The 21031-nt window shown below is 40.0% G+C and overlaps 1 protein-coding gene across 3 annotated transcripts in view; it reads left to right on the forward strand.

Moving 5' to 3' along the window:
* SLC25A13 (solute carrier family 25 member 13) overlaps positions 1-21031 on the forward strand; it is a 166112-nt gene that overhangs the window by 29054 nt on the left and 116027 nt on the right. For all 3 annotated transcript variants that reach the window (XM_012757119.2, XM_012757122.2, XM_076006430.1), the window contains exon 3: positions 6744-6886. In XM_012757119.2, the coding sequence (XP_012612573.1) occupies positions 6744-6886 (143 nt within the window). The remainder of the gene's footprint in view (positions 1-6743; positions 6887-21031) is intronic.

Here is a 21031-nt window from a genome sequence, read left to right on the forward strand (position 1 = left end):
CTTGAGGAGTTTCGGGGACAAGTGTGAGAGGAGAGGACCACAGCTGAGGGAAGATGGGTCTGGGAGAGGACAGCCTCTCCCGGTGAAGGACTCTTGCTCATTCTTCAGAAGTTTATTGAAATACAACTGTGTGCCATGAAGTCTGCTAAGTATCTCAGGGTGTGAGTGACAAAATTGGAAAGGTCGTTGGGAGTTTGGCATTCCACTACAGAGGAGGAAGCCATTGAAGGCTTTCTGAGTAATCCAGTGATGGGGAGGACAGGTTTGAGATTCGACTGGTGCAACACGGCCACCAGTTAGGCAGCCTTAGGGTTGTGGCAGCAGGAAGAATGGAGAATGGGCAGGTCGGAGACATTTTGAAGGAATATTTGATGAGTGATCTTGTATAGTGGATGAAAGAGAGCAGGGAGTAAATGTAATATGGCCGGCAAGGGTATACCCTGGGTGCAGAGTGGAGCCAGTAGCTCTAGAGGGAGGAAAGGAAGTGAGGTTATGGTTTTGAAGACTGGAGTCTGAAGTAACTACATTTCTGTGGTGGAAGACATGGAAGATGGCAAAGCTGGGGAAGGGGGCTGGACAAGAGATATAGGACATATTATAGGGTAACAGTGAATTGCACTTGGACTTTAGAATTATTCTGACAGTAAAAGCACACTTTTAACTTTTTTGTAGGCAAACTTGGGAAAATTGCTAATTCCTTTCTTGAAAAACTTTTTTCTTTAAACAAATTACTTTATAGTCATTGATGGAAATTTAAAAGTCACATAGAAAAAGAAAAGTAACTTGTGATCCCGGCATAAATAAATAGATATGTGGATAATTCTGTCTCTGTCCCTCTCTCCCTCTCTTTCTCTGTATATGTATATAATTTTTTTCCTTAACAGAAAAAAGTACTGTTTTGTATCCGGTTTTTCCCCTCACCTCGTGTGTTATGAATACCTTTTCCTGTAATTGAATGTGTTTCTACAATATTTTTAATGCTGCATGATATTCCCATGTATGGCTGTTTTACCGTAATTTATCTAGCCACTCTATTATTGCATGTTTGGCTGTCTCCTGTGCTTTGCTGTCATAACAACACTGTGATGAATACCCTTGTACCTACATTTTTGCACATAGTTAGCATTATTTTCTTAGGATAAATTTTTAGAAGTGGCATCATTGGGTTAAAGAGTGGATTGACAACATATTAAGGTTTTCGATTCTTTCTTGCAGACAGGCTTTCATAAAGGTTGTATCAATATATATTTTGGGTGGGTGTATTGAGTGTACATGTCCCATATATTATATCAACTCAGATTATTCTTATGAAATACAGCAGCAATGAAAAACCTTCCTGCCAACTGGTTATTTGAAAAATTGTATCTTTAAATTTTCATTTTTGATAAGTATCAGTGTATTTATTGACCGTTTATGATTCCTAATTATATTTTTAACTGTTTATTGTGACAATTTTCAAACATACAGAATAGATTAGTACACTGAACATCCACATAACCACCAGCTAATTTAAAGCAGTATTTGTCATTAGTTTATACACATATATTTTTTTTTACTGATTTATTTCAATGTAAGTTAGACATCACCATAATTCATCCTAAATACCTTAGCATATAGCTTCAAATAATAAAATAGTTTCCTACATGGCCACAATACTATTGTGCACCTAATACAATATATAGTAACATAAAATACCCAATCCAGATTCAAATTCTTAATTATGGTAAATTCTGGGTGGTCGGATGCAGTGACCTGGTGTGCACAGGGTTTCTCAGTTGTTGGAAACAGGTTAGGGGAATTGCCCTTCTGCCCCAGGATGTAAATAATTCAGGGTAAAAGCAGGCAGCTAGATGATTATGGTTCTCACTTGGCTCGTTTGCAGCTTATAGACCTGTGTTAAATGACTGGTGGTGAGCAGGCCAGAAGGACCCCTGCCCTCCCTGTGCATGCCCTGCAGTGATAGGCTCCTTGTGTGTCGCTTGGTTGTTGTCTTCATTAGGTGTGGTGGGGTTTCTTGGTGGTGACAAGTAGTAACATACAGGGTTGTGCAGAGAATCTTAAAAGCCTTCTCTTTTTGTAAGCATACCATTAATCACAATAAAACTCCCCAACATTGTAAGGGAGGGTGGCTTCAGATCACTTGTGAAACCTATTCCCAAAGAAGGATTAATGACATTCTAAAGATGTAGTTACAAAGTATGGTCCATTCCTCCTACAGGGACCCTCTGTTCACTATTGCAGGAACAGCAGAGTTATTTTAGTCAAGACCCTAGTAATATCTTTATTGTGGTCTGCCTCTGTCCATCAATCTAAGGAACAACCTTTGACATGTTTACTGAAATCATAGAGCAGACCACCACAGCCTTGGTGATGAGCTGGTTTTGCAAATTGAAGAAAACTGTGTTTTTTGTGCCCAGATTGACATATATGTATGTATTTATTTAGAGTCTCGCTCTGTCACCCTTGGTAGAATGCAATGGCGTCATCATAGCTCACTGCAACCTCAAACTCCTGGACTTAGGTAATCCTCCTGCCTCAGCTTCCCAAGTAGCTGGGACTATAGGTACACGTCACTGGGCCCAGCTAATTTTTTTTTTTATTTTTAGTAGAGACGAGGTCTTGCTGTTGCTCAGGCTGGTCTGGAGCTCCTTACCTCGAGTGATCATCCCACCTTGGCCTTCCAGAATGCTAGGATTACAGGCGTGAGCCACTGCACCCAGCTAGACATGTTCTTATATTTAAGAAGTGATTTCTTTATCACCTCTGAAATACTGAGGCTGATTAAATATTTCAGTGATTTTTTAAAAATGTAAACTATTGAGGTGTAAATCAAGTGCACACATCACAAATGTTGAGCTGCATGAGTGTTCACAGAGTGAGCACACCTGTGTAGCCAGCACACCCGTGTGACCAGCACCCAAGAAGTCCTCTGAGACCCCCTCCCAAGCATAACCAATTGTCTGACTTCTGGTTACTATATGTTAAAACTAACTATGTTAGTTTTGCCAGTTTTTTCACTTTATATCAATGGAATTATATGGTATATATTCTTATGTCTGGTTTCTTTTGCTTGATTTATAATCTATGTTGTCGTGTGCCACTGGAGTTAGTTTTTTCTCAATGCTGTGTTTTATTCCATTTTGTGAATACACTGCAGTCCTTTTATAGTATGTATTCCACTGTTGGTTGCATTTGTATTTTAGGATTTTTGTTTTGTTTTGTTTCTTTGCTATTACAAATAATGCTACTGTGGGCATTTTAGTAAATTTTTGGTATATACCCACACAAATTCCTGTTGGAGATGGAACACCTATGGTTGAAATTGTTGTGTTGGTAGTTAGGTGTAAGTTCAGTCCATCATTTTTCTAAAATGGTTTGCCAGTTTATTCTCATACTACCAGTGGTGTATGAGAAGAGCATTTGCTCCACATTTTTGCCAACACTTTTTAACTCTTTTTCATTATCTTGTGGGTGAATCATGGTATTGCGTTGTAGTTTTATTTTGCATTTTCAATGGAAATTTTTTTAGGGATGTCATTTGACAATGATCTTATAGGTCATTTGGGGAAAACCAAAGAGTGATCATGGCAAAGAAAATGTCCAAGAGTAAAGTAATACAGTTTTTATAACCTTTCATTCATTTGAAAAATATCTATTGAACATGTTTTACTATGTGCCAGTGACCAGTCTGGGAAGTTGAGGATAGAGTAGTGAAAAAAACAGGAGAAAAATCCTGTCTGGACACAGCTTTCCCTTTAGTTGTAGCAGTTAAGATGCATATAATCCCACAAGCGTAGATAGGTCAGTTGAAAAGGCTTAGTCCTGAAACATTTCCTACTGCAGTGATGACAAGAGCTGTCAGTCTACCCTGGCATCCTCCCACGGAGTGTTCAGCAGCCTCAGAATACATGTTGGCCCCAGGAAGCCATCACCAGCTCATTGGAACCTGTACTGAGACGGAGCTGGCTTGCCAAGCCTTTCCCTGGTGACCATACGATGATTTAGTATGTGATAAACATGGCATCCCAAAGACTAGGGGAGAGAGAATGATTTGATTTGTGGTCCTGGGATGACCAAGAGATTAAGTGAGAAAATATTAAAGTTGGAGTATCCTTGCCTTAGACTACACATACACAAAAGTACTGATGTACTAAAACTTAAAGGTAAAAGGTAAACCTACTTTTAAAAAGCTAAGGAAAACCATGGGTGGATATTTAATCTTGAGATGAGGAAAGACTATTTTGTAAGCTTAGAAAAGTAGTGGAGGAAATTGCAAAGGAGAAAAAAAATCTAAAGACTCAATTATATAAAAATATCAAACTGGAAAAATATTTGCAACAAATGTGATAGACAAAGGAGGGGAAAGAGCATGTTTGCACACTGTTGGTGGGAGTGTGAATTGGTACAATCCTTCCTGGAGAGCAGAGTGTTCCTCTCCTGTGACTCAACAATTTCTCTTCCAGGAGTTTAGCCTTTAAGAATTGCCAGGAATTTGGACAAATGTTACATACAAAAGTTGCTATCTTAGCTTCATTTTAAAAATACCAAAAACTGGAAATAATCTAAATGTTTACTGATAGAAGAAAAGTTAAATGATATTTTCAAATACATTAATTATTCACTATCATAAGCAAACAGAGGTAGAACTCTGAGTCATAGGATTGCTGTAATTAGCACTGACATTTCTTTTGTATTTCAGGCTTATTTTGCATCAGGAGAATCAAAATATAATTCTTTCTTGAACATGTCCCAAAAGCTGAATTAAATGCTAACTGAAAAACAGTAGAATTACTCGGCCATCTTTGAGTCTTTCTCTTGAACCGTGCTAGAAAATGTTAATTGAAAAACAACACTGTACCCCCATAATATGATGAAATAAAAAGAAAAAAAAAAAAGAAAAACAACACTGTAGAACGTGCATAAAGTACTTATCGTGTCTAGGGCATTGTGCCAAGTATATCATGTGATTATCTAATTTATTTCTAGCATCAATCTTATGAAGCTGATAACGTTCTACCCATTTTACAGATGAGGAAGCAGAGGCACGGAAAGCTTTAGTTACTAATCTGAGGTCATTTAGGTGGTAAGAGGGACCCCCAAAATATCTCAGCAAGGGCTTACTCTGTACTGGAATTAAAATGTAGAAATAGCACGTGACTTTTTAAAACAATTTCAATCAGTCTTTACCCTTGGGTGGCAGAGGAAGAGGAAGTGCCATCCTCACTTTGCTGTGTATCCCCTATCACTGTGGCTACCAGCGTGGTTCTTGTCACTCATCTAGGCTGTGCTTGTAGCAGTATGTTCTTTCTTCATTAGGACTCCACATGGTCCCCCCCATTGTTTCTCAGTATATCAGCCCTTGGGGGCTCTGCAGAACAGGAATCAGTAGGTTCCCTCTTATCTGAGCCAGAATGTATCAGACTAAGGACAAGGCCTGGGAGAAGGCTGTGAAGAAGTGTTGCACACACCCAATTCTTACAGGCCATTTCTGGATGATAATGCTGTAGCATGGAGAGGGCACTAACTAGTGCAGCATTTAATGCCTGCTTCCATGAAATTCCCAGGAAACCACGCAGTTAATAGTTCGCCTTCCAGCTTAGCTTGTTTGTCATCCTTTCTTATGTCATCGATGCCCTTAAAGCCACAGTGGGGCAAACGTATAAAGTTGTTTTCCTCCATGACTTCGTAATTAATTCCACTTAAAAAACAAGCTGTGCGTCTTTGCTAAAGAAGAGGACATATTAATAGTTTTTCTTTCCAACTTTCTGTAAACCAGGGTTTCTCAACCTCAGCACCGTTCACTTTTGGGGCTGGGTAACTCTGTGGTTGGGAATCATCCATGCGTTGTAGGATGTTTAGCAGCTTCCCTGGCCTCTACCCACTAGGAACCAGTAGTGTTGCAGCAGTGTGTACAGCTAGTGTTACAGCCCTTGTTACAGCTCTTATTCGTTTGACCGGGGAAAGAACCGAGCGGCACATGAAGAGTCGGAGAACAGCCTTTATTCTTCTACAGCAGGCTCAGCACACCTAGTGTTACAGCTCTCTCCGTGTCTTCTGATGTTCCCTGGATGTTCTCCCCCTTCCTTCCCTTCTGCCCCTGCTTTTATACCCTTGGTAGGGCTCAAGAGGCGTCCAATCAACTACAAGCTTTAACATCCAATCAGCAACAGGCTTTAACATCCAGTCAGCAACAGGCTTTAACATCCAATCAACAGCAAGCCTTAACATCCAATCATAAACAGTGGGATTCAAAAATTATCCAATCAGGATCACGCAAGCGGCGTGGCCAGAAACAGGCCACGGCAGCAGGGCCTGGGGCATTCTGACAGGCGGGGTCCGGCAGCTGGGTGCCGTGGGGCCCAGCCCCAGCGGCGTGCCTTTAACTGGCCATGAACAGCACTGGCCCCGGAGATACAGAACTACAGGGAGGCGGCAATCGGCCATGTCCCAGCACCCGACATTTTCTGCATCATTAGCACCCTTCCTCCCGTGTTATGACTATCAAAATTGTCATTAAACATTGCCAAATGTCCCCTGTGGAGAAAAATGGCTCCCAGTTGAGAACCACTGTGTTTTTTATTTGTCTTTGAAGTGATGGGAGATAATGGTCATTGTGAAGAGTATATTATCATATCTGATACTTTATCATTTGAATGTTTTCAACTTTTTCACATATTGACCCCATGATTATATACTTTTGAGGATGAAATATATAAAACATCATTTCCTCTTTCTTTTAACAGTATGCAAGCATTGAAAAAAATGGTGAATTGTTCATGTCTCCCAATGACTTTGTCACTCGGTATTTGAACATTTTTGGAGAAAGCCAGCCTAATGCAAAGACTGTGGAACTTTTAAGTGGAGTGGTGGATCAGACCAAAGATGGGTATGTTTCTTTTTTTGTTTGTTTTTCTTTTTTAAATTTTGGAATATTAGGAGGGTACAAATGTTTTGGTTACATGATTTGCTTTTGTGCAGTTTGAGTCAAAGTTATAAGTGTGTCCATTTCCAAGGTGGTGTGCACTATACGTTGTACCCTACCCCTACCTGCTTGGTTTCCATTGAGTTTTACTACCATATATGCACATGGGTATTGATTGATTAGTTCAATAGTGAATGCATGTGGTATTTGTTTTTTCATTCTTGTGATTACTCTGCTTAGAAGAATAGTCTCCAGTTTTATCCAGGTATGTTTATTTTTAATTGTCATGTTTATTTTTTTTGTTTGAAACAGCTTTCTTTTGCTTTAATGACCAGGAAGTCATTAAATATATACCTACCCATCTCTTAAGAGCATTTTCTGTACCTGCTACTGTTAATACATTATTTTAGAAATAATACCCTTAACATTTCCTTCAGTGGTCATTTTACAGTTGGAGATTCTAGATACATATTTTATACTTTTTATTTTTCAGAGATGGGTTCTTGCTCTGTAGCTCAGGCTGGACTGCAGTGGCCCAATCATAGCCCTCTGTAACCTTCAATGCCTGGGCTCCAGCATTGCTCCTGCCTCAGCCTCCTGAGTAGCTAGGGCTATAGAGCGTGCACTACCGTGCCCAGATAATTTTTTTTTTATTTTTGTAGAGACAGGGTCTTGCTATATTGTCCAGGCTGGTCATACTGGGATTACAGGCATGAGCCACTGGGCCCAGTTCTATATATGTATATTGTGACTTGTTTAAAAGACACTTTATAGTTTCAGAGAATTATTATTGTGATTGACAAGGTGAGGTGTGAAGATAGAGGAGAGCATTTGTATGCATTCGGTATTTTTCAAGGCAGCTATAAAATTGTGAATAAATGTACAATATAGCTTATGGACTTCACTTTTCTATAATCTTTCTTTCTGCTCAAATCCCCTTTAAAATTTCACATAGGATTAAATAGTATGGATCTAGCAGACAGAATAATATGATGATTCCAAATCCCCAAGAAAGGCATTCTGCAAAAGCTGGAAAAGAGAGTCTACCATGTAGAATTAAATAGGCCACATTGCAAAATGTGATAGATTTTTTTTTTCCCTACCAGTCTTCTGTGTTTACATTTTAAAAAGGGGTTTTTCTGAAGCTATATAATATTGCAGTTGGCTTTTACCATTAAGCATAGAGTTTTGGGCTCCAAACTCTTACGATTACAAACACCAATGTCTGCTAATAGCTCAAGTGTCATCTACAAGAACAAGCCTTCTCTGTGTAGACTGCAGGAGACCTAGCCTTCTGCCCTTGCTGCTTGCCAGCTCCCCTGTGGACAGATTGCAGTCACCTGCTGTTCTGGGGTAGAGTTTTCCAGCTCCGAGCTTTCTCCAGGTGTTGGAATCATGTGTTGATTCCAACACATGATGTGGTGGTCCCACATGCAGTGGTTTAAGATGTAACCAATGTAAAACCTCTTTATGCACCATGAATGCTCTGTTTTCATTCTCAGCAGCACTTCCCTTTTCTTATATATGCACCTGTCATCCCATTTTTCATGGAAATAACCAAGGACTTGTAGATCGGAAGGCAGCAGGAAAGGTATTAGCACATATACTTGCTGCAGTATCCTGGAGGATTGTTGGATTATGCCTTCTCTCTTTGTTCTTGTGGCAGAAATATTTTTTTTTTAAAAAGCCTGTTACGTTTGTTTAATCCTCACCCCACGGTGGTATTCTTTACCTGGTAGGAAAATGTAAGGTATGAACAGGCCTTCGTTTCCTCACAGAGGATCTCTGGGGTGGTGCGGGGAGAGACTGGGAGTATATTTCACGTGAGTCCATTGAAGCTAAAGCTATGTTGTAGAATATAGATTTATTCTAGGAAACATTTTTCTATGGAAAATTTGGTTGCCTCCTTGTCCCCCGTAGTGGTTCATGGTTCAGCGGAAATGTGACCAAGCTCACATGACACATGAATTATCTGACTCAATGTTTGAGGTCAATTTTTTTTCTAATTGGATAAATTTTGAATTACAGGAAAAAAATTGAAACTATAGAAAAGTTGGTAGAAGGATACAATGAAAGATCTATTCTAGACTCTTCATCCGTATTGACTAATTGTTAACATTTTTACCACTTTTGTGCTCTCTTTTTACTCACATATTTTCTACTCACAAACACATGCACACACATAATTTTTTTTTGGCCTGGATCATTTAAGTATAAATTATAGGTATCATGATATTTCAGCATTTATCGTTATTGAAGAGTTAGAACATTCTTGTACATAAGCACCATACCATTATCATAATACTTAGAATTAATAATCTTATAAAATGTCATCTAATGTCCAGTCCCTATTTCACACATACTAGATCTTCTGATTGCTGGCCTTCCCCCTGTCCCCCACCCCCAGCCCTGGCCCAAATGGCTCATTGCATTTTCTTTTTCTTTTCTTTGTTTTTTGATCTAGGTTCTAGTACAGGTTCTTGTACTACATTTAGTTGTTATGTCTTTTTTAATCTAGAACATATCCTTGCATTTTCTTGTTTTTCATCATATTGACTTGTAAAACCCAGGCCAGTTACTTTGTTGAAGGTCCTACATTCTGGACTTGTGTGATTGTTTCCTCATGATTTGATTCAGGATAGATTTTTGGATCTATCCAGGTTGGGAGATGCCCTGTACTACCTAGTGTATCTCCTCAGGAGGTGTGTTGGCCCAGCACTGATGATGCTGAGTTTGATCTCTTGGTGAAGGTGGTGTCCACCAGGTATTTCCATTGTAAAGTGGCCTTTTTTGTTGATATAATTAGTAGATAATCTGTGTGGTGATACTTTGACATCATGTGAGTATCTTGTTCCCCAGCAACTTTTCACCCAATGGCTTTAGCATCCATTATGATCCTTTTCTGAGGCAGTTACTATATTGGTGTTGGGAAAGTGGTGATCTTTCTTTCTTTCTTTCTTTTTTTTTTTTTTTTTTTTTTTTTTTTGAGACAGAGTGAAACTGTGTTGTCTGGGCTAGAGTGCAGTGGTGTCATCATAGCTTACTGCAACCTCAAACTTCTGGCCTCAAACAATCCTCCAGCCTCAGCCTCCCAGAGTGCTAGGATTACAGGGGTGAGCCACCTTGCCCAGCCAGATATTTTTCATTCTCTTATATGTATGCCCAGCATTCTTTGGTAAAGACAAGGTTTCCTTTCTCCATCCTCTTTTCTTTCTCTCTTAATCTTGTATATCAATACAAATTCATGGATTTATTTATTTTTAATTCAGTGTATTATAATCCATTACTGTTGTTCTCAGGGAGAGTCCTTCAAGCTGGCTCCTTGCCTTCAGCCTTTGAGTGCTCCTGGCTTTCAGCAAATAATATGTCCCAGGTTCACCTGGGGGTATTCCTGCCTCTGACTTGGAAATCACTTTTTTTTCCTCAAGAAGGTCTGGTTTTTTAAATTTGAGAATGGTTTTTAGAAACAAAGCTCTGAGCACTGGCTTATTGTTATCAGGGTGTTATTGCTTTTCTGACTTTTCAGTGAAAAGATACGGGAAATATATAGTTTAAAGAAACCAAAAGTTCATAATGACATTTCCTTTAAAATTTTACTTCACAGGATTTTTCTTGGTTTTCAAAATTTGTATCTCTTTCTCTCAGTAAAAATTTGGGTTCCTAAATACATGAATATGTTTATGGGTATCAATTTGATATAATTAGACTAGCTTTTGCTATACTTTGCCTTCTATTTTATTCCCTTTTGCATTAGTACACATATTTTTATCTTTTTAAACATATAATTTCAAAAAATATAGCCTTATATTTATTAGATACTAGCAACGTAACATATATTTAATATAACATAATATATATATTTTTGCAAAAGCTTATAACAGATTTGAAAGGTTGGCTTTGCTTTCCTTGTTTTGCAGATGAAATAACTGAAGCTCTTGGTACTCAAGCAATTTTTGGCTAAGAGGTGCCCAGACCTGTCTGGTTCCAAAGTCCTTGGCCTTGTCAATGTTCCAAGGTGCCTCTTCTCATAATCTCACAATCCTCTTTAGTTTGACATTTTCTTTTAGATTTTGTATTACCTTAAATCTCTGTGTTTTACTGTGACAGGGAAAATATTAGATGGCCTTTATCCTTTGCCCCATAACTTTTTTTTTTTAGTTGCAAAACCAGTGAAGATCTGAGTTACTTTTTTCTGGTATTTTTAGTTGACACATAATAATTGTACATATTTATGGCATATAGAGTGTTAGTTTGATATATGTATATAATATGTAATGATCAAATCAGGGTAATTAGCATGTCCATAACCTTGAACATTTATTATTTCTCTGTTGTGCCCATTCAAAGTCTTTTCTTATAGCTTTTTGAAAGTATGCACTAAATTGTGGTTAATCATATTCACCCAGAAGTGCTATAGAACACTGGATCTTCCTCTTCCCAACTAGCTGTAACTTTGTATCCATTAGCCAACTTCTCCCATCATCCCCTCCTGCCTACAACATCTCAGTTTTAAAAGGGAAAACAACTACCCATAATTGTCTCACCTTGACACAGATAGTTAGAATTTCCATGATTTGTTAACCTGCATATTTTTCATAATTTGAATTCATTTTAATTCAAATACTTTCATAATCTTTTTGAACACATTTCTAAAATACTTTTACAACTTTTTAGAATATATTTCACATTTCCATATGCTGTTCATATTAAGTGTATAAGCTATCATCATTTTCTATCAAATTGATGTACCATACTCCGAAATCATACTCTTACAGAATTGTTTTAGTTTATAGTTTTCTACTGTGGGTAATACTGGAATCAGTATCTTCATGCATATGACATTTGCCTCTTCTGTTTAATGTCTTCCTTGGACCTTAGAAGAGAGGGATTCCTGGGTCTAAGGATAAAAATATTTATGGCTCACCATATGTGTTATGATAACTCTTTCCAAAATAAGGTTGAAGAACTCATCCAAGAAACCTAAGCTTGCCCAGCTACCAGGATAGCACTGGGCCAGCATTAGAGCCTGGTCCTGCCCCAGGCCTGAGGCCAGTGAGATGTCCACATGCCATTTCACCTAACCCTAGCCCCAGCACATTGCTTCTCAGTGACACATTGCTGCCCAGTATTTACTTCACAAGTAAGTGTATGCATACTTCTGTTTTCAGTGTAAAACTGTGAATGCCTTCATTTCCCCATCCTTCCCACCCATATAGCATTTGTCAAAGTTCACATGTCGCAGATCATCTTCCCAAATCAACTGCTGTTCCTTGAAAAACTTACGTGGCAGAAGCCACGTGTTGGCCCGTGGAAACACGACACACACACAACAGAGTGGGAGAGTACGACACACACACAACAGAGTGGGAGAGTACGACACACACACAACAGAGTGGGAGAGTACTGGATTGGCTCTGTTCCTCTGGCTGGGCTCTTTGGGGACATTATCTGACTGGCCAGAAGGATTTCTGTGTAAAACCTTATAAATGTTTGAAAAACTATTTGTAGATTGATGACTTTAGAATTTAAACATAATTTCAGCGGTGCTGACTCAGATGTCACAGTAAATTGAAATACTCATTTTGAGGTAGGAGCTGGTCCACTACCCATGGTTCCTTGAGTGCAAGATCCAGGTTCTGTGTATTTTCATATTTCCAGTCTAATCTAGTTGAGTCCAATCCAATATCTGGCCTCTTTCATAGCAATTTGTTGACTAAATTTAGGTAAATGTGCTAAGCATTTATCCCTTTCTCCCATGAACGTCCAGGAATGGGAGCTGTAGTTCAAATTCTGTGTTACTCACTGTAGCAGGCTGAATAAAGGCCACCCAAAGGTAGCAAGTCCTAGTCCTTGGAATTTTTAAATGTTACTTTATTTGGAAAAAAGGTCTTTGCAGATGTGATGAAGAATTTTGAGATGCAGAGATTATTCTGGATTATCTGGGAGGGTGCTAAATTTCATCACAAGTGTCCTTAGAAGGTAGAGACAGAGAGAGATTTGACACAGACACAGGGAAGAGGGAGAGGAGGCAGCGGGACCACTGAGGCAGAGATTGGAGTGGTGTGACCACGAGTTATGGGCTGCTTGGAGCCAGCAGAGGCTGCAAGAGGCAAGGAACGATGTTCCCCTAGAACCTTCTGAGAGTCTGTGGCCTTACTGACACACCTTGATTTGGGACTTCTCGTCCACAGAACTGTGATACAATAAATATCTGTTGTGTTAAGCCACACAGTTTGCGTTATTTTATTTATTTATGTTTTGTAGTGGGTAAAAATTGTATATATTTATGGTGTACACCTTTCACAGTGGAGCTCCTTGCTGGGCACTGTCCAGTCAGTCATTCAGCAGCTATTTGAGGACTTTGTCTCTCTGCCTGGCACTGTTGTTGTATATACGGAAGGTTTCTTGGTGGATGGAGAAAAAGTACAATGCTTGCTCTTCTTGGAGCTTCTAATTTAATGGAGCAGACAAGGTGTTCAGCAGTGAGCCTCAAATAAATGTGAACTGATGTGCTATTGCTGTGAAGGAGAGATGTGGAGTGACTTAGTTTGGACTGGGAGGTCAGGGGTGACTTCTGTGAGTGACGTCTGATCTGCAGGAGTTGGAGGCGAGGGGTGGTACAGAGGGCAGGGCGTTGCACGCCGAGGGGACAGTGGCTGCAAAGGCCCTGCGTTTTGAAATGCAGAGACTGATGTGCCCAGGGTTTGGAGGTGCAGGGCGCAGTGATGGGAAAAGCGGGTTGTGCACACACGCACAGGAACTTCTACTGCATATTAGGGATTGGGAGGGTCTTTATCTGAAGAGTGATGGAGAGCCATCAAAGGCTGATTTGAATTAGGGGATTGGCGTGATTTGCCTTTGCCACAGTATATACACTGTTACTATTCCTTGTTGTGTTTAGCTTTCCCTGCATTTCACCATTTTACTCTATTTAATGACGGACTTAATCAATTTATGAAGTTCCTTAAGGGAGATGAGGAGAAACTTTGGGTGCCCAGGGCTGGAAGCCTTTTGTTTGGTGGGCCTGGTAAGCGAGGTGGGCTTGTCTCAGTATCCGAGGAGGAAGAGGAGAGTCTCTAAGCTTCTCAGGGCTCAGACTCTCTTACTGATATCAAATCATGTAGCTAAGCTGTCTTTTAGAGTTGGTTGTGATTATTTTCATCTAACATGATGGTGAAGCTTTGTATAGCATTTAAGCGTCACTTTTATACATTGTTCACACAGCTTATCAAGGCGAAAATAAATTGTATGTGGGTCCCTTTGAACTTTTTGAAAACATATTTCTATTTGTTTTTGTTATTAACTGTTGTCTCATTAGAGGGAGCTGAGGCTAAAAAGTCTGTTTTCACTCGTGACTGACCTACTGACCTGGGGAGTGAGTCTAAGCGGGACCTAGAGTGGGCAGGGGGTGTCGAGTGCCTGGCTTGCTGCCCGTTACAGGCACGGGCCTCTGTCTGGGCAGTGGCACTGGGTGGCTTGGGGACCTCATGGCTTGCAAGGACCCTACAGGAATTTACCACATGTATATTTTCCATCTTGATCATGGAACCTCTTTGCATTCCACGTGAAAATAAAAGTTGGTTCTTCCTTTGGAAAAGGGAATGTCAGCTATCCCAATTTGTTAGTGATGGGCTGACAGGCCCACCGCATCGCCTTGTCAGCCCCCCATTTCTGTTGAATCAAAATGATAGCAACATAATGGGCATCCGCAAATAATTCCTTTCTGTTCAGAGTAAGGAAAATCAGTCCTGGGACAGTTCCCGTTTTGACGCATGAGGAATAAGGGTGTCAAAGAAGAGAAGATTAAAAAAGAAATTTAGGGTTGTAAAACGTGTAGCCTATATAAGGAAAGTGTGCTCTCTGCTTTTCTCTTGTTCACTGTTTATCCTTCCGAGGGGAAAAAAAAAATAATGGCCTTTTAAATACTTCACAAGGTGAAGGAGGATATAATAATGTTGATGATAAAATCATTTTTATATACCTGTTTTCACTTTGTGAGGCTGTCGCGATGAAATCCAGGCCTTGGCCCCATGCTGGGAGTTAATGAGGTTTACAATTGGCGATGCTTAAAGAGTATTAGGGTAATGTATTTAAACATCAGCAGTGCACAGCCTGAATGCTCCTCACCTGTCAAGCATAATCCAGAATCAGTAAGGCCAGGTCTTTCAGTTTGCTAATGAGGAAAGTTTTCTACACTACCACGGTGGACACAGGTTTCAAGTAAACACCTGAAATGCATAAACTATAGAATTAAGCAAAGGCGTCTTTTTAATTATAAAAAAAAAAACTTGATGATAATCAACAGCAGTCACCTGAGAAGCTTGAATTTTCTTCTTAGTCATCAGACTCCCAAATTAATCTACCAAAACAAAAAGGCTCATTAACAGCTCTCATTGCATCAGTGCTATTTTTTTCTTTCTCTCAAGATGTCTGATTAACCCCCTTTCTTTTTGCATTACTCACTCCGTGTTAATATTGAATGTCTGAAATCCTAGGGGGGTGCGTGCAATGTGGTGGCTAGACACTGTCTATGACGGGTAAATTAAAAAGAATTTTTAAAAAGGTTTGTATTATGTTGCTGATGTATTAGAAAATCTTTAGGAATATCAGGTGCCTGGGTTTTATTTTTCTTTTTAATTCCAGAACGGGCTGATTAATGACTAGGTACTGATTTCGATTCTCATTCATATGTACGGGCAGCCCTCTTCCTCCTCTTCATCTTGCCCCTTCTCCTTCTGCTCACTAATCCAGGTCCTCTTGTGGAGAGTTTTGTTGAAGGGGAAGGTGAGAAATGGGGCCATAACCAGAAGAGAAAAGGAGGTTGACAAAGGGTTTCTTGTAGGTGGGTAGATAACATAATGTGTGCTGATAAGAAAGACTCACTGGAGGGCAGAGAAAATTGACAATGTAGGAGAGAAAAGGAAGACATTCTGGTCATTGTCCAGGAGGTTGGCTCCTTGTAAAAACATGGAGAGATGGAGAGTTCGTCTAGAACAGCTGTCCTCAGAGTGTGGTCAAGGGACCCTTGGAAGTCTATGAGAACTTCTCTGGAGTCTAGGAGGTCAAAACTATTTACATAATAATAAAAGCATAGTCTGCCTTTTTCACCGTGTTGATATTTGAGCTGATACTTCTTCAAGCAATGGTAGGTAAAACTTCTGGTGTCTTAACACCAAATAAGCTATGGTCTGAATGTTGATGCTCTCCCAAAACCTAAACAGCACGGTGATGATATTTAAGAGGTGGGGCTTTTTGGAGGTGATTAGGAGCCCCTATGGATGGGATTAGTCCCCACAGCAAAGAGGCTTCTAGGGAATCTCGTTCATCCCTTCCTCCTCTCGAGGATGCAGCAAGAAGGTGCCATCTGAGGCTGAGAGCTGTCCCAGACACCAGATCTGCTGGGGCTTTGATCTTGGACTTACCAACCTCCAGAACTGTGAGCACAAAATTTCTGTTGTTTATAAATTACCAAGTCAAAGGTATTTTATTATAGTAGCTTGAACATAATAAGGCACATGTTAATCCAAATAGCATGAGTGTTCCTCTTCATCGTCATCATCATTATCATGCTAATTCTGCTTCTGAATGCCCTTGAAGAAGCAGTAAAAATTATTGATTTTTATTAAATCTTGCTCTTGAGTACACACCATTTTAAAATTTGAAGTGACTAAATGGGAAGTTTGCATAATTGTAGCATTATGGTTGTCAGAGGAAAAACACTGAGCCGTTGATTTGAGTTGCTGCCTGAGCTCATCTCCTCTCACCTTGGGGTACCATGTTTATTTGAAAGAATGACTTATTTGGGAGAACTAAAATCTTCATGTGATAGTTTCCTGACACGTGAAGAATTTTCTGATATAGTTGGTGGTGCTATTAATGCATGTTTGTTTTTTTTTTTAATATAGTGTAATGAAATGACCCAACATTTGGAAGATCTGTATAACTTAGGGAAACTATTTTCCAGTTGACCAAGTATATGGTGTTACAACATCATACATGGGTAAAAGATCAGTTCAAAAGTGTATGATAGACCCATGAATTTTAAGGTAACAGAGTGGGAAAAAGTTCAGTGATACAGTTTCAGATTCCACATTGCAGTTCATCTTTAAGAAACTATTACGTGTCGGGATTTGGTGTTGTATCAAAGAAGAACACCCCTAATTTTCTAGAAAGGCTGTTAAAATACTCCTTCCTTTTCTAACTATGAATCTGTGTGAGGCTGAAATCCTTTCATATACTTCAACCAAAACAACATATTACAGTAGATTGAATGCAGCTGTCTTCCATTAAGTCAGACATTTAAGAGATTTGCAAAGATATAAAACTGCTTTTCTCACTGAATTTTCTGTTTTAGAAAATATAGTTCTTTTTCATACAAATGTTATTTATATTACCATATAATAGATGTATTCATGATTTAATGAACTAATCAATATTTTAAATTTCTCAGTTTTAATTTCTAATACAGTAAATATGATAGCTATAACCCACATAAATGAAAGCTATTTGGGGTCCTCAATAATTCACAAGCATGTGAAGAGGTCCTGAGACCTAAAGGTTTGAGAAATGCTGAGCTAGAAAAATGGAGGGCAAATAGAGACTAGAGTAGAGGTGTAGTGTAGATGTCTTCTGGTTTCCAGGATTTTTCTGTAGGAGATAGATGAGAGCGATGTGCAGGCTGAGGTATTGGCAGTTTTGGGAGAGAGAATAATATACTAAATAATCATCTAAAAGTGTGAGGGTGAATGCATAAAGGAACAGCATGACTACTGGGCAGGACCCACTTGGGCACTCACTTGAAGATTTGTGGTCATGAAATTTAAAGTGAGACCAGTGAATATGGCTGCGTGTTTTCTAGCTAAGTTCAGTTGCTCAGGTCTAGGCATGGAGTAGGAAGGGCTGGCTATCACTAGGGTTGAGGTCTTGGCCATTGAATAATCCAGAGTAGGAGAGGTTCCAGGGAGGTAGAGGGCATGCAGGGGAGCAATTATAATGATAGACCATGGATATAGTCTGTGTGAGGGGCAAAGAAAAAAAACGTAGACGGCAAGAAGGGATGGTGAGAAGGTGGTAGGCTTAGTGCATTGTAGGTTTCAGTGTGGTCGAAGGTTGTTGGAGTGGCCTATAAAGGGAGTGAGCAGGAAGACTAGAAGACAGTGGCCAAAAAGCAAGATGCATGAATTGAGAATAAAGGGGTTTGGTAATGGCAGATACCATTATTTGCAGTTATTGGTAATGGCAGAGAAAGCATTGTATAGTGAAGGGAACACCGATTGCAGTCAAAAACACGCTTGCACGTCTTACTAGGTCTCTTAAAGTCTGTGAAACCTTCGATATGTGACCTAACCTCTCTGAGCCTGTTTTCTCAGCTGATTAAATATGAAGTTACTACTTGCTCAGTGAATGCGTGTGTTTTGTCACCCAGTAGCTTTCCCTTCCCACTTTACTCACAGGTATTGTTCCAACATCCCTCTCTTCTGCCTGGTCACCTCCTGCTTCTCCTGCCCTGTCCCTTGGATCTTTCCTGCCAACACACAGACCTTCCAATATTCCTCTTATATGAAGGAAAACTTCTCATGGTTCCACTTCCACCTTCAGATTCTGCCCCGTTTCTCTTCTTTCTGGAACACTCATCGAAAGTCTTGTCTTTTCTGGCCCTTACAATTAATTCCATTCTGCCCGTTCATTCTGGAATCCACTCTCCTCAGGTTTTCATCTGTGGCTCTACTGAATCTGCCCTTGTTCAGGTCCGCACAGCAGAATCCAATGATAATATTAGTCCCTCACACCTTCTCGAAATACTTTCTGCACTTTCAGAACACCCTGTTCTCTTGCTCCCTCATACCTCACTGCCTGTTCTTTCCTAGTCTCCCTTTCTGGTTCTTTCTCATTTCTCTAGTTTTTCCTAACTGCTTCTTGGGTAATCTTGTCCCATCCCATGGGTCTAAATACTTCATAACTTCTACCTTTATGTTTCTAGCCCTTTCCTCTCTGTATAACTTGAGTCATGCATTCATCCAGCTGTTTCTGTGAGCTCTTCTACTTGCATATCTAATAGGCCTCTCAAACCTCAAGTGTTCTGAACCAGGCCCCCCAGCCTCCTCTCCGAAAGCAATCTACCTTTCCTATTTGCTGTCCCAGGACATTCCAGCCCAAACCCCGGAGACATCCTTGCTTTATTCTCTTCTCCCACACCTCTCTTCTAATCTTACATCTAATGTAGCTGGCTTTACTGTCAGTATGTGGCAAAACTCCTCTGTTCGATTTCTTTGCAAGGTGACGGTAGCTCTGCGGTTTCATGACACCAGCAAGGACAGTATTAAAAAGGAAGATGTTAGGAAGTTGGCTGAGAAGAACCGTGACCCAGTAACCAAGTCTAGGGGAAAGCCCCCACGTGAGAAAAGGGCCAAAGGCAAACTCCAAGACAAGCTCTATTACTGACCTTGTTTCTTAAAGTTGTACAGGAAAAACCTATGCAGAAGTTTCCAATTCTAGCTTGTAACCACTTTGGTCATCTCTGAAAGACTGACAATTTGAGACTGACTGACCAGGGCATCCCTTTAGGAGATGCTTTGTAAAATACTCATCAGTTTCTAAAATAGAGCCCATGTTCAGCCTACACTGGAAACAGCAAAGAGAGTAATACACCTGCTGCTGGTCAAGATGCTTAAAATAGGCAGCAGTATAGTAAGGGTACATACTACTGTAGTTCTGCTTCATTTTTATTTTCTTTACAAGTTCATCTAAATGTCTATTTTAAAGAATAAAATTTATTAAATAAGCAAAAAAAATAGTAAAACTCTCCTCTGTTCTCTCTGTATCAGTGCAAGTTCAGGTGCAGTGCAATTGGTGATTGGCGTGTGGCCTCCAGTTGGCTAGTTCTTTAGAATCATTCCCACCAAGCAGTTGAACTCCCCATAGTGGGACCCTGCATTTTACTTGATTTAATTTTCTTGATTCTACTCGTAGCATTATGGAGGGATGTTATGCTATGTCCCGAATTTGTCCACTTCTTACCACCTTTGCTGCTACTATCGTGGTCTCAGGCTTGACTGTCTGTCACCCGGATTATTGTAATAACCTCTTACCAAGTCTCCCTGTACAGCCAGAGTGAGCCTGCTAAACCTAAGTTGGATCATGTCACTCTCTGGCTCACAAAGCCAAAGTCCTTACTGCAGCCAGCAAGGTCTTACAGTGCCGACTCCGACCTTTACCTGCCCGGCCCTTATTTCATCTCCCACTGTCCTTCCCCTTAATTACTTTGTCCCAGCACCACTGGTCTTCTTGCAGCACCTTGAACACACTGTGTTTGTTCCCATCTTGTGGTGCTCCTTCTTTCTGTAAGACCCTTCCCCCAGGAAGCTCACTCACTTCTTTCAGGTATGTCTCATGGTGGTTACATTTGGGTTTTATTAATTGTTTTGTTGTCACCCCTTCACACACGCTCGGCTGTAAGCTCCATGAAAGCAGGGCTTTCTGTCTGTTTTGTTCACCGAGAAACCTGCAGGTGCTAGAACAGGCTGGGACATAGTGGCACTCCATAAACAATTGTTGAATTTGAATAGACTGAACACATAAAGTGCCATGCATGTGGGAGGTGTTAACAAGAGCGGATGAGATTCTCAGATTTCTCTCTCTGGTTTCATATTAAATTTCTACAGTTAAGATCTCTGGTATCATTTTTTTCTCTAGGATACTGTAATATTTCATGCAGTTCTTCTCTGTAACAGGTGCTAAAACGTTTAACAAATCTATTTTCTTCTCCTGTCTTCACTTTTCTCCAGATAGTCTGGTTCCACAATAGTTTGGGGTCTTTCTAGTTTATGTAAAATTATTCTGAGGGATTCTTTGTGTAGAGAAAATCACCAATACAATTAGGTTCTTTTTTTTTTTTTTTTTGAGACAGATTCTTGCTCTGTTGCCTTGGGTAGAGTACGGTGATGTGGTCATAGCTCACTGCCACCTTGAACTCCTGGGTTCAAGTGATCCTCCTGCCTCAGCCTCCCAAGTATCTGGGACTACAGGTGCACTCTACCACCACACCTGGCTAATTTTTCTATTTTTAGTAGAGACAGGGTCTCACTCTTACTCAGGTTAGTCTTGAACTCC

Source organism: Microcebus murinus, chromosome 9 (genome assembly GCF_040939455.1).
Source record: "Microcebus murinus isolate Inina chromosome 9, M.murinus_Inina_mat1.0, whole genome shotgun sequence".
Lineage (NCBI taxonomy): Eukaryota > Metazoa > Chordata > Mammalia > Primates > Cheirogaleidae > Microcebus > Microcebus murinus.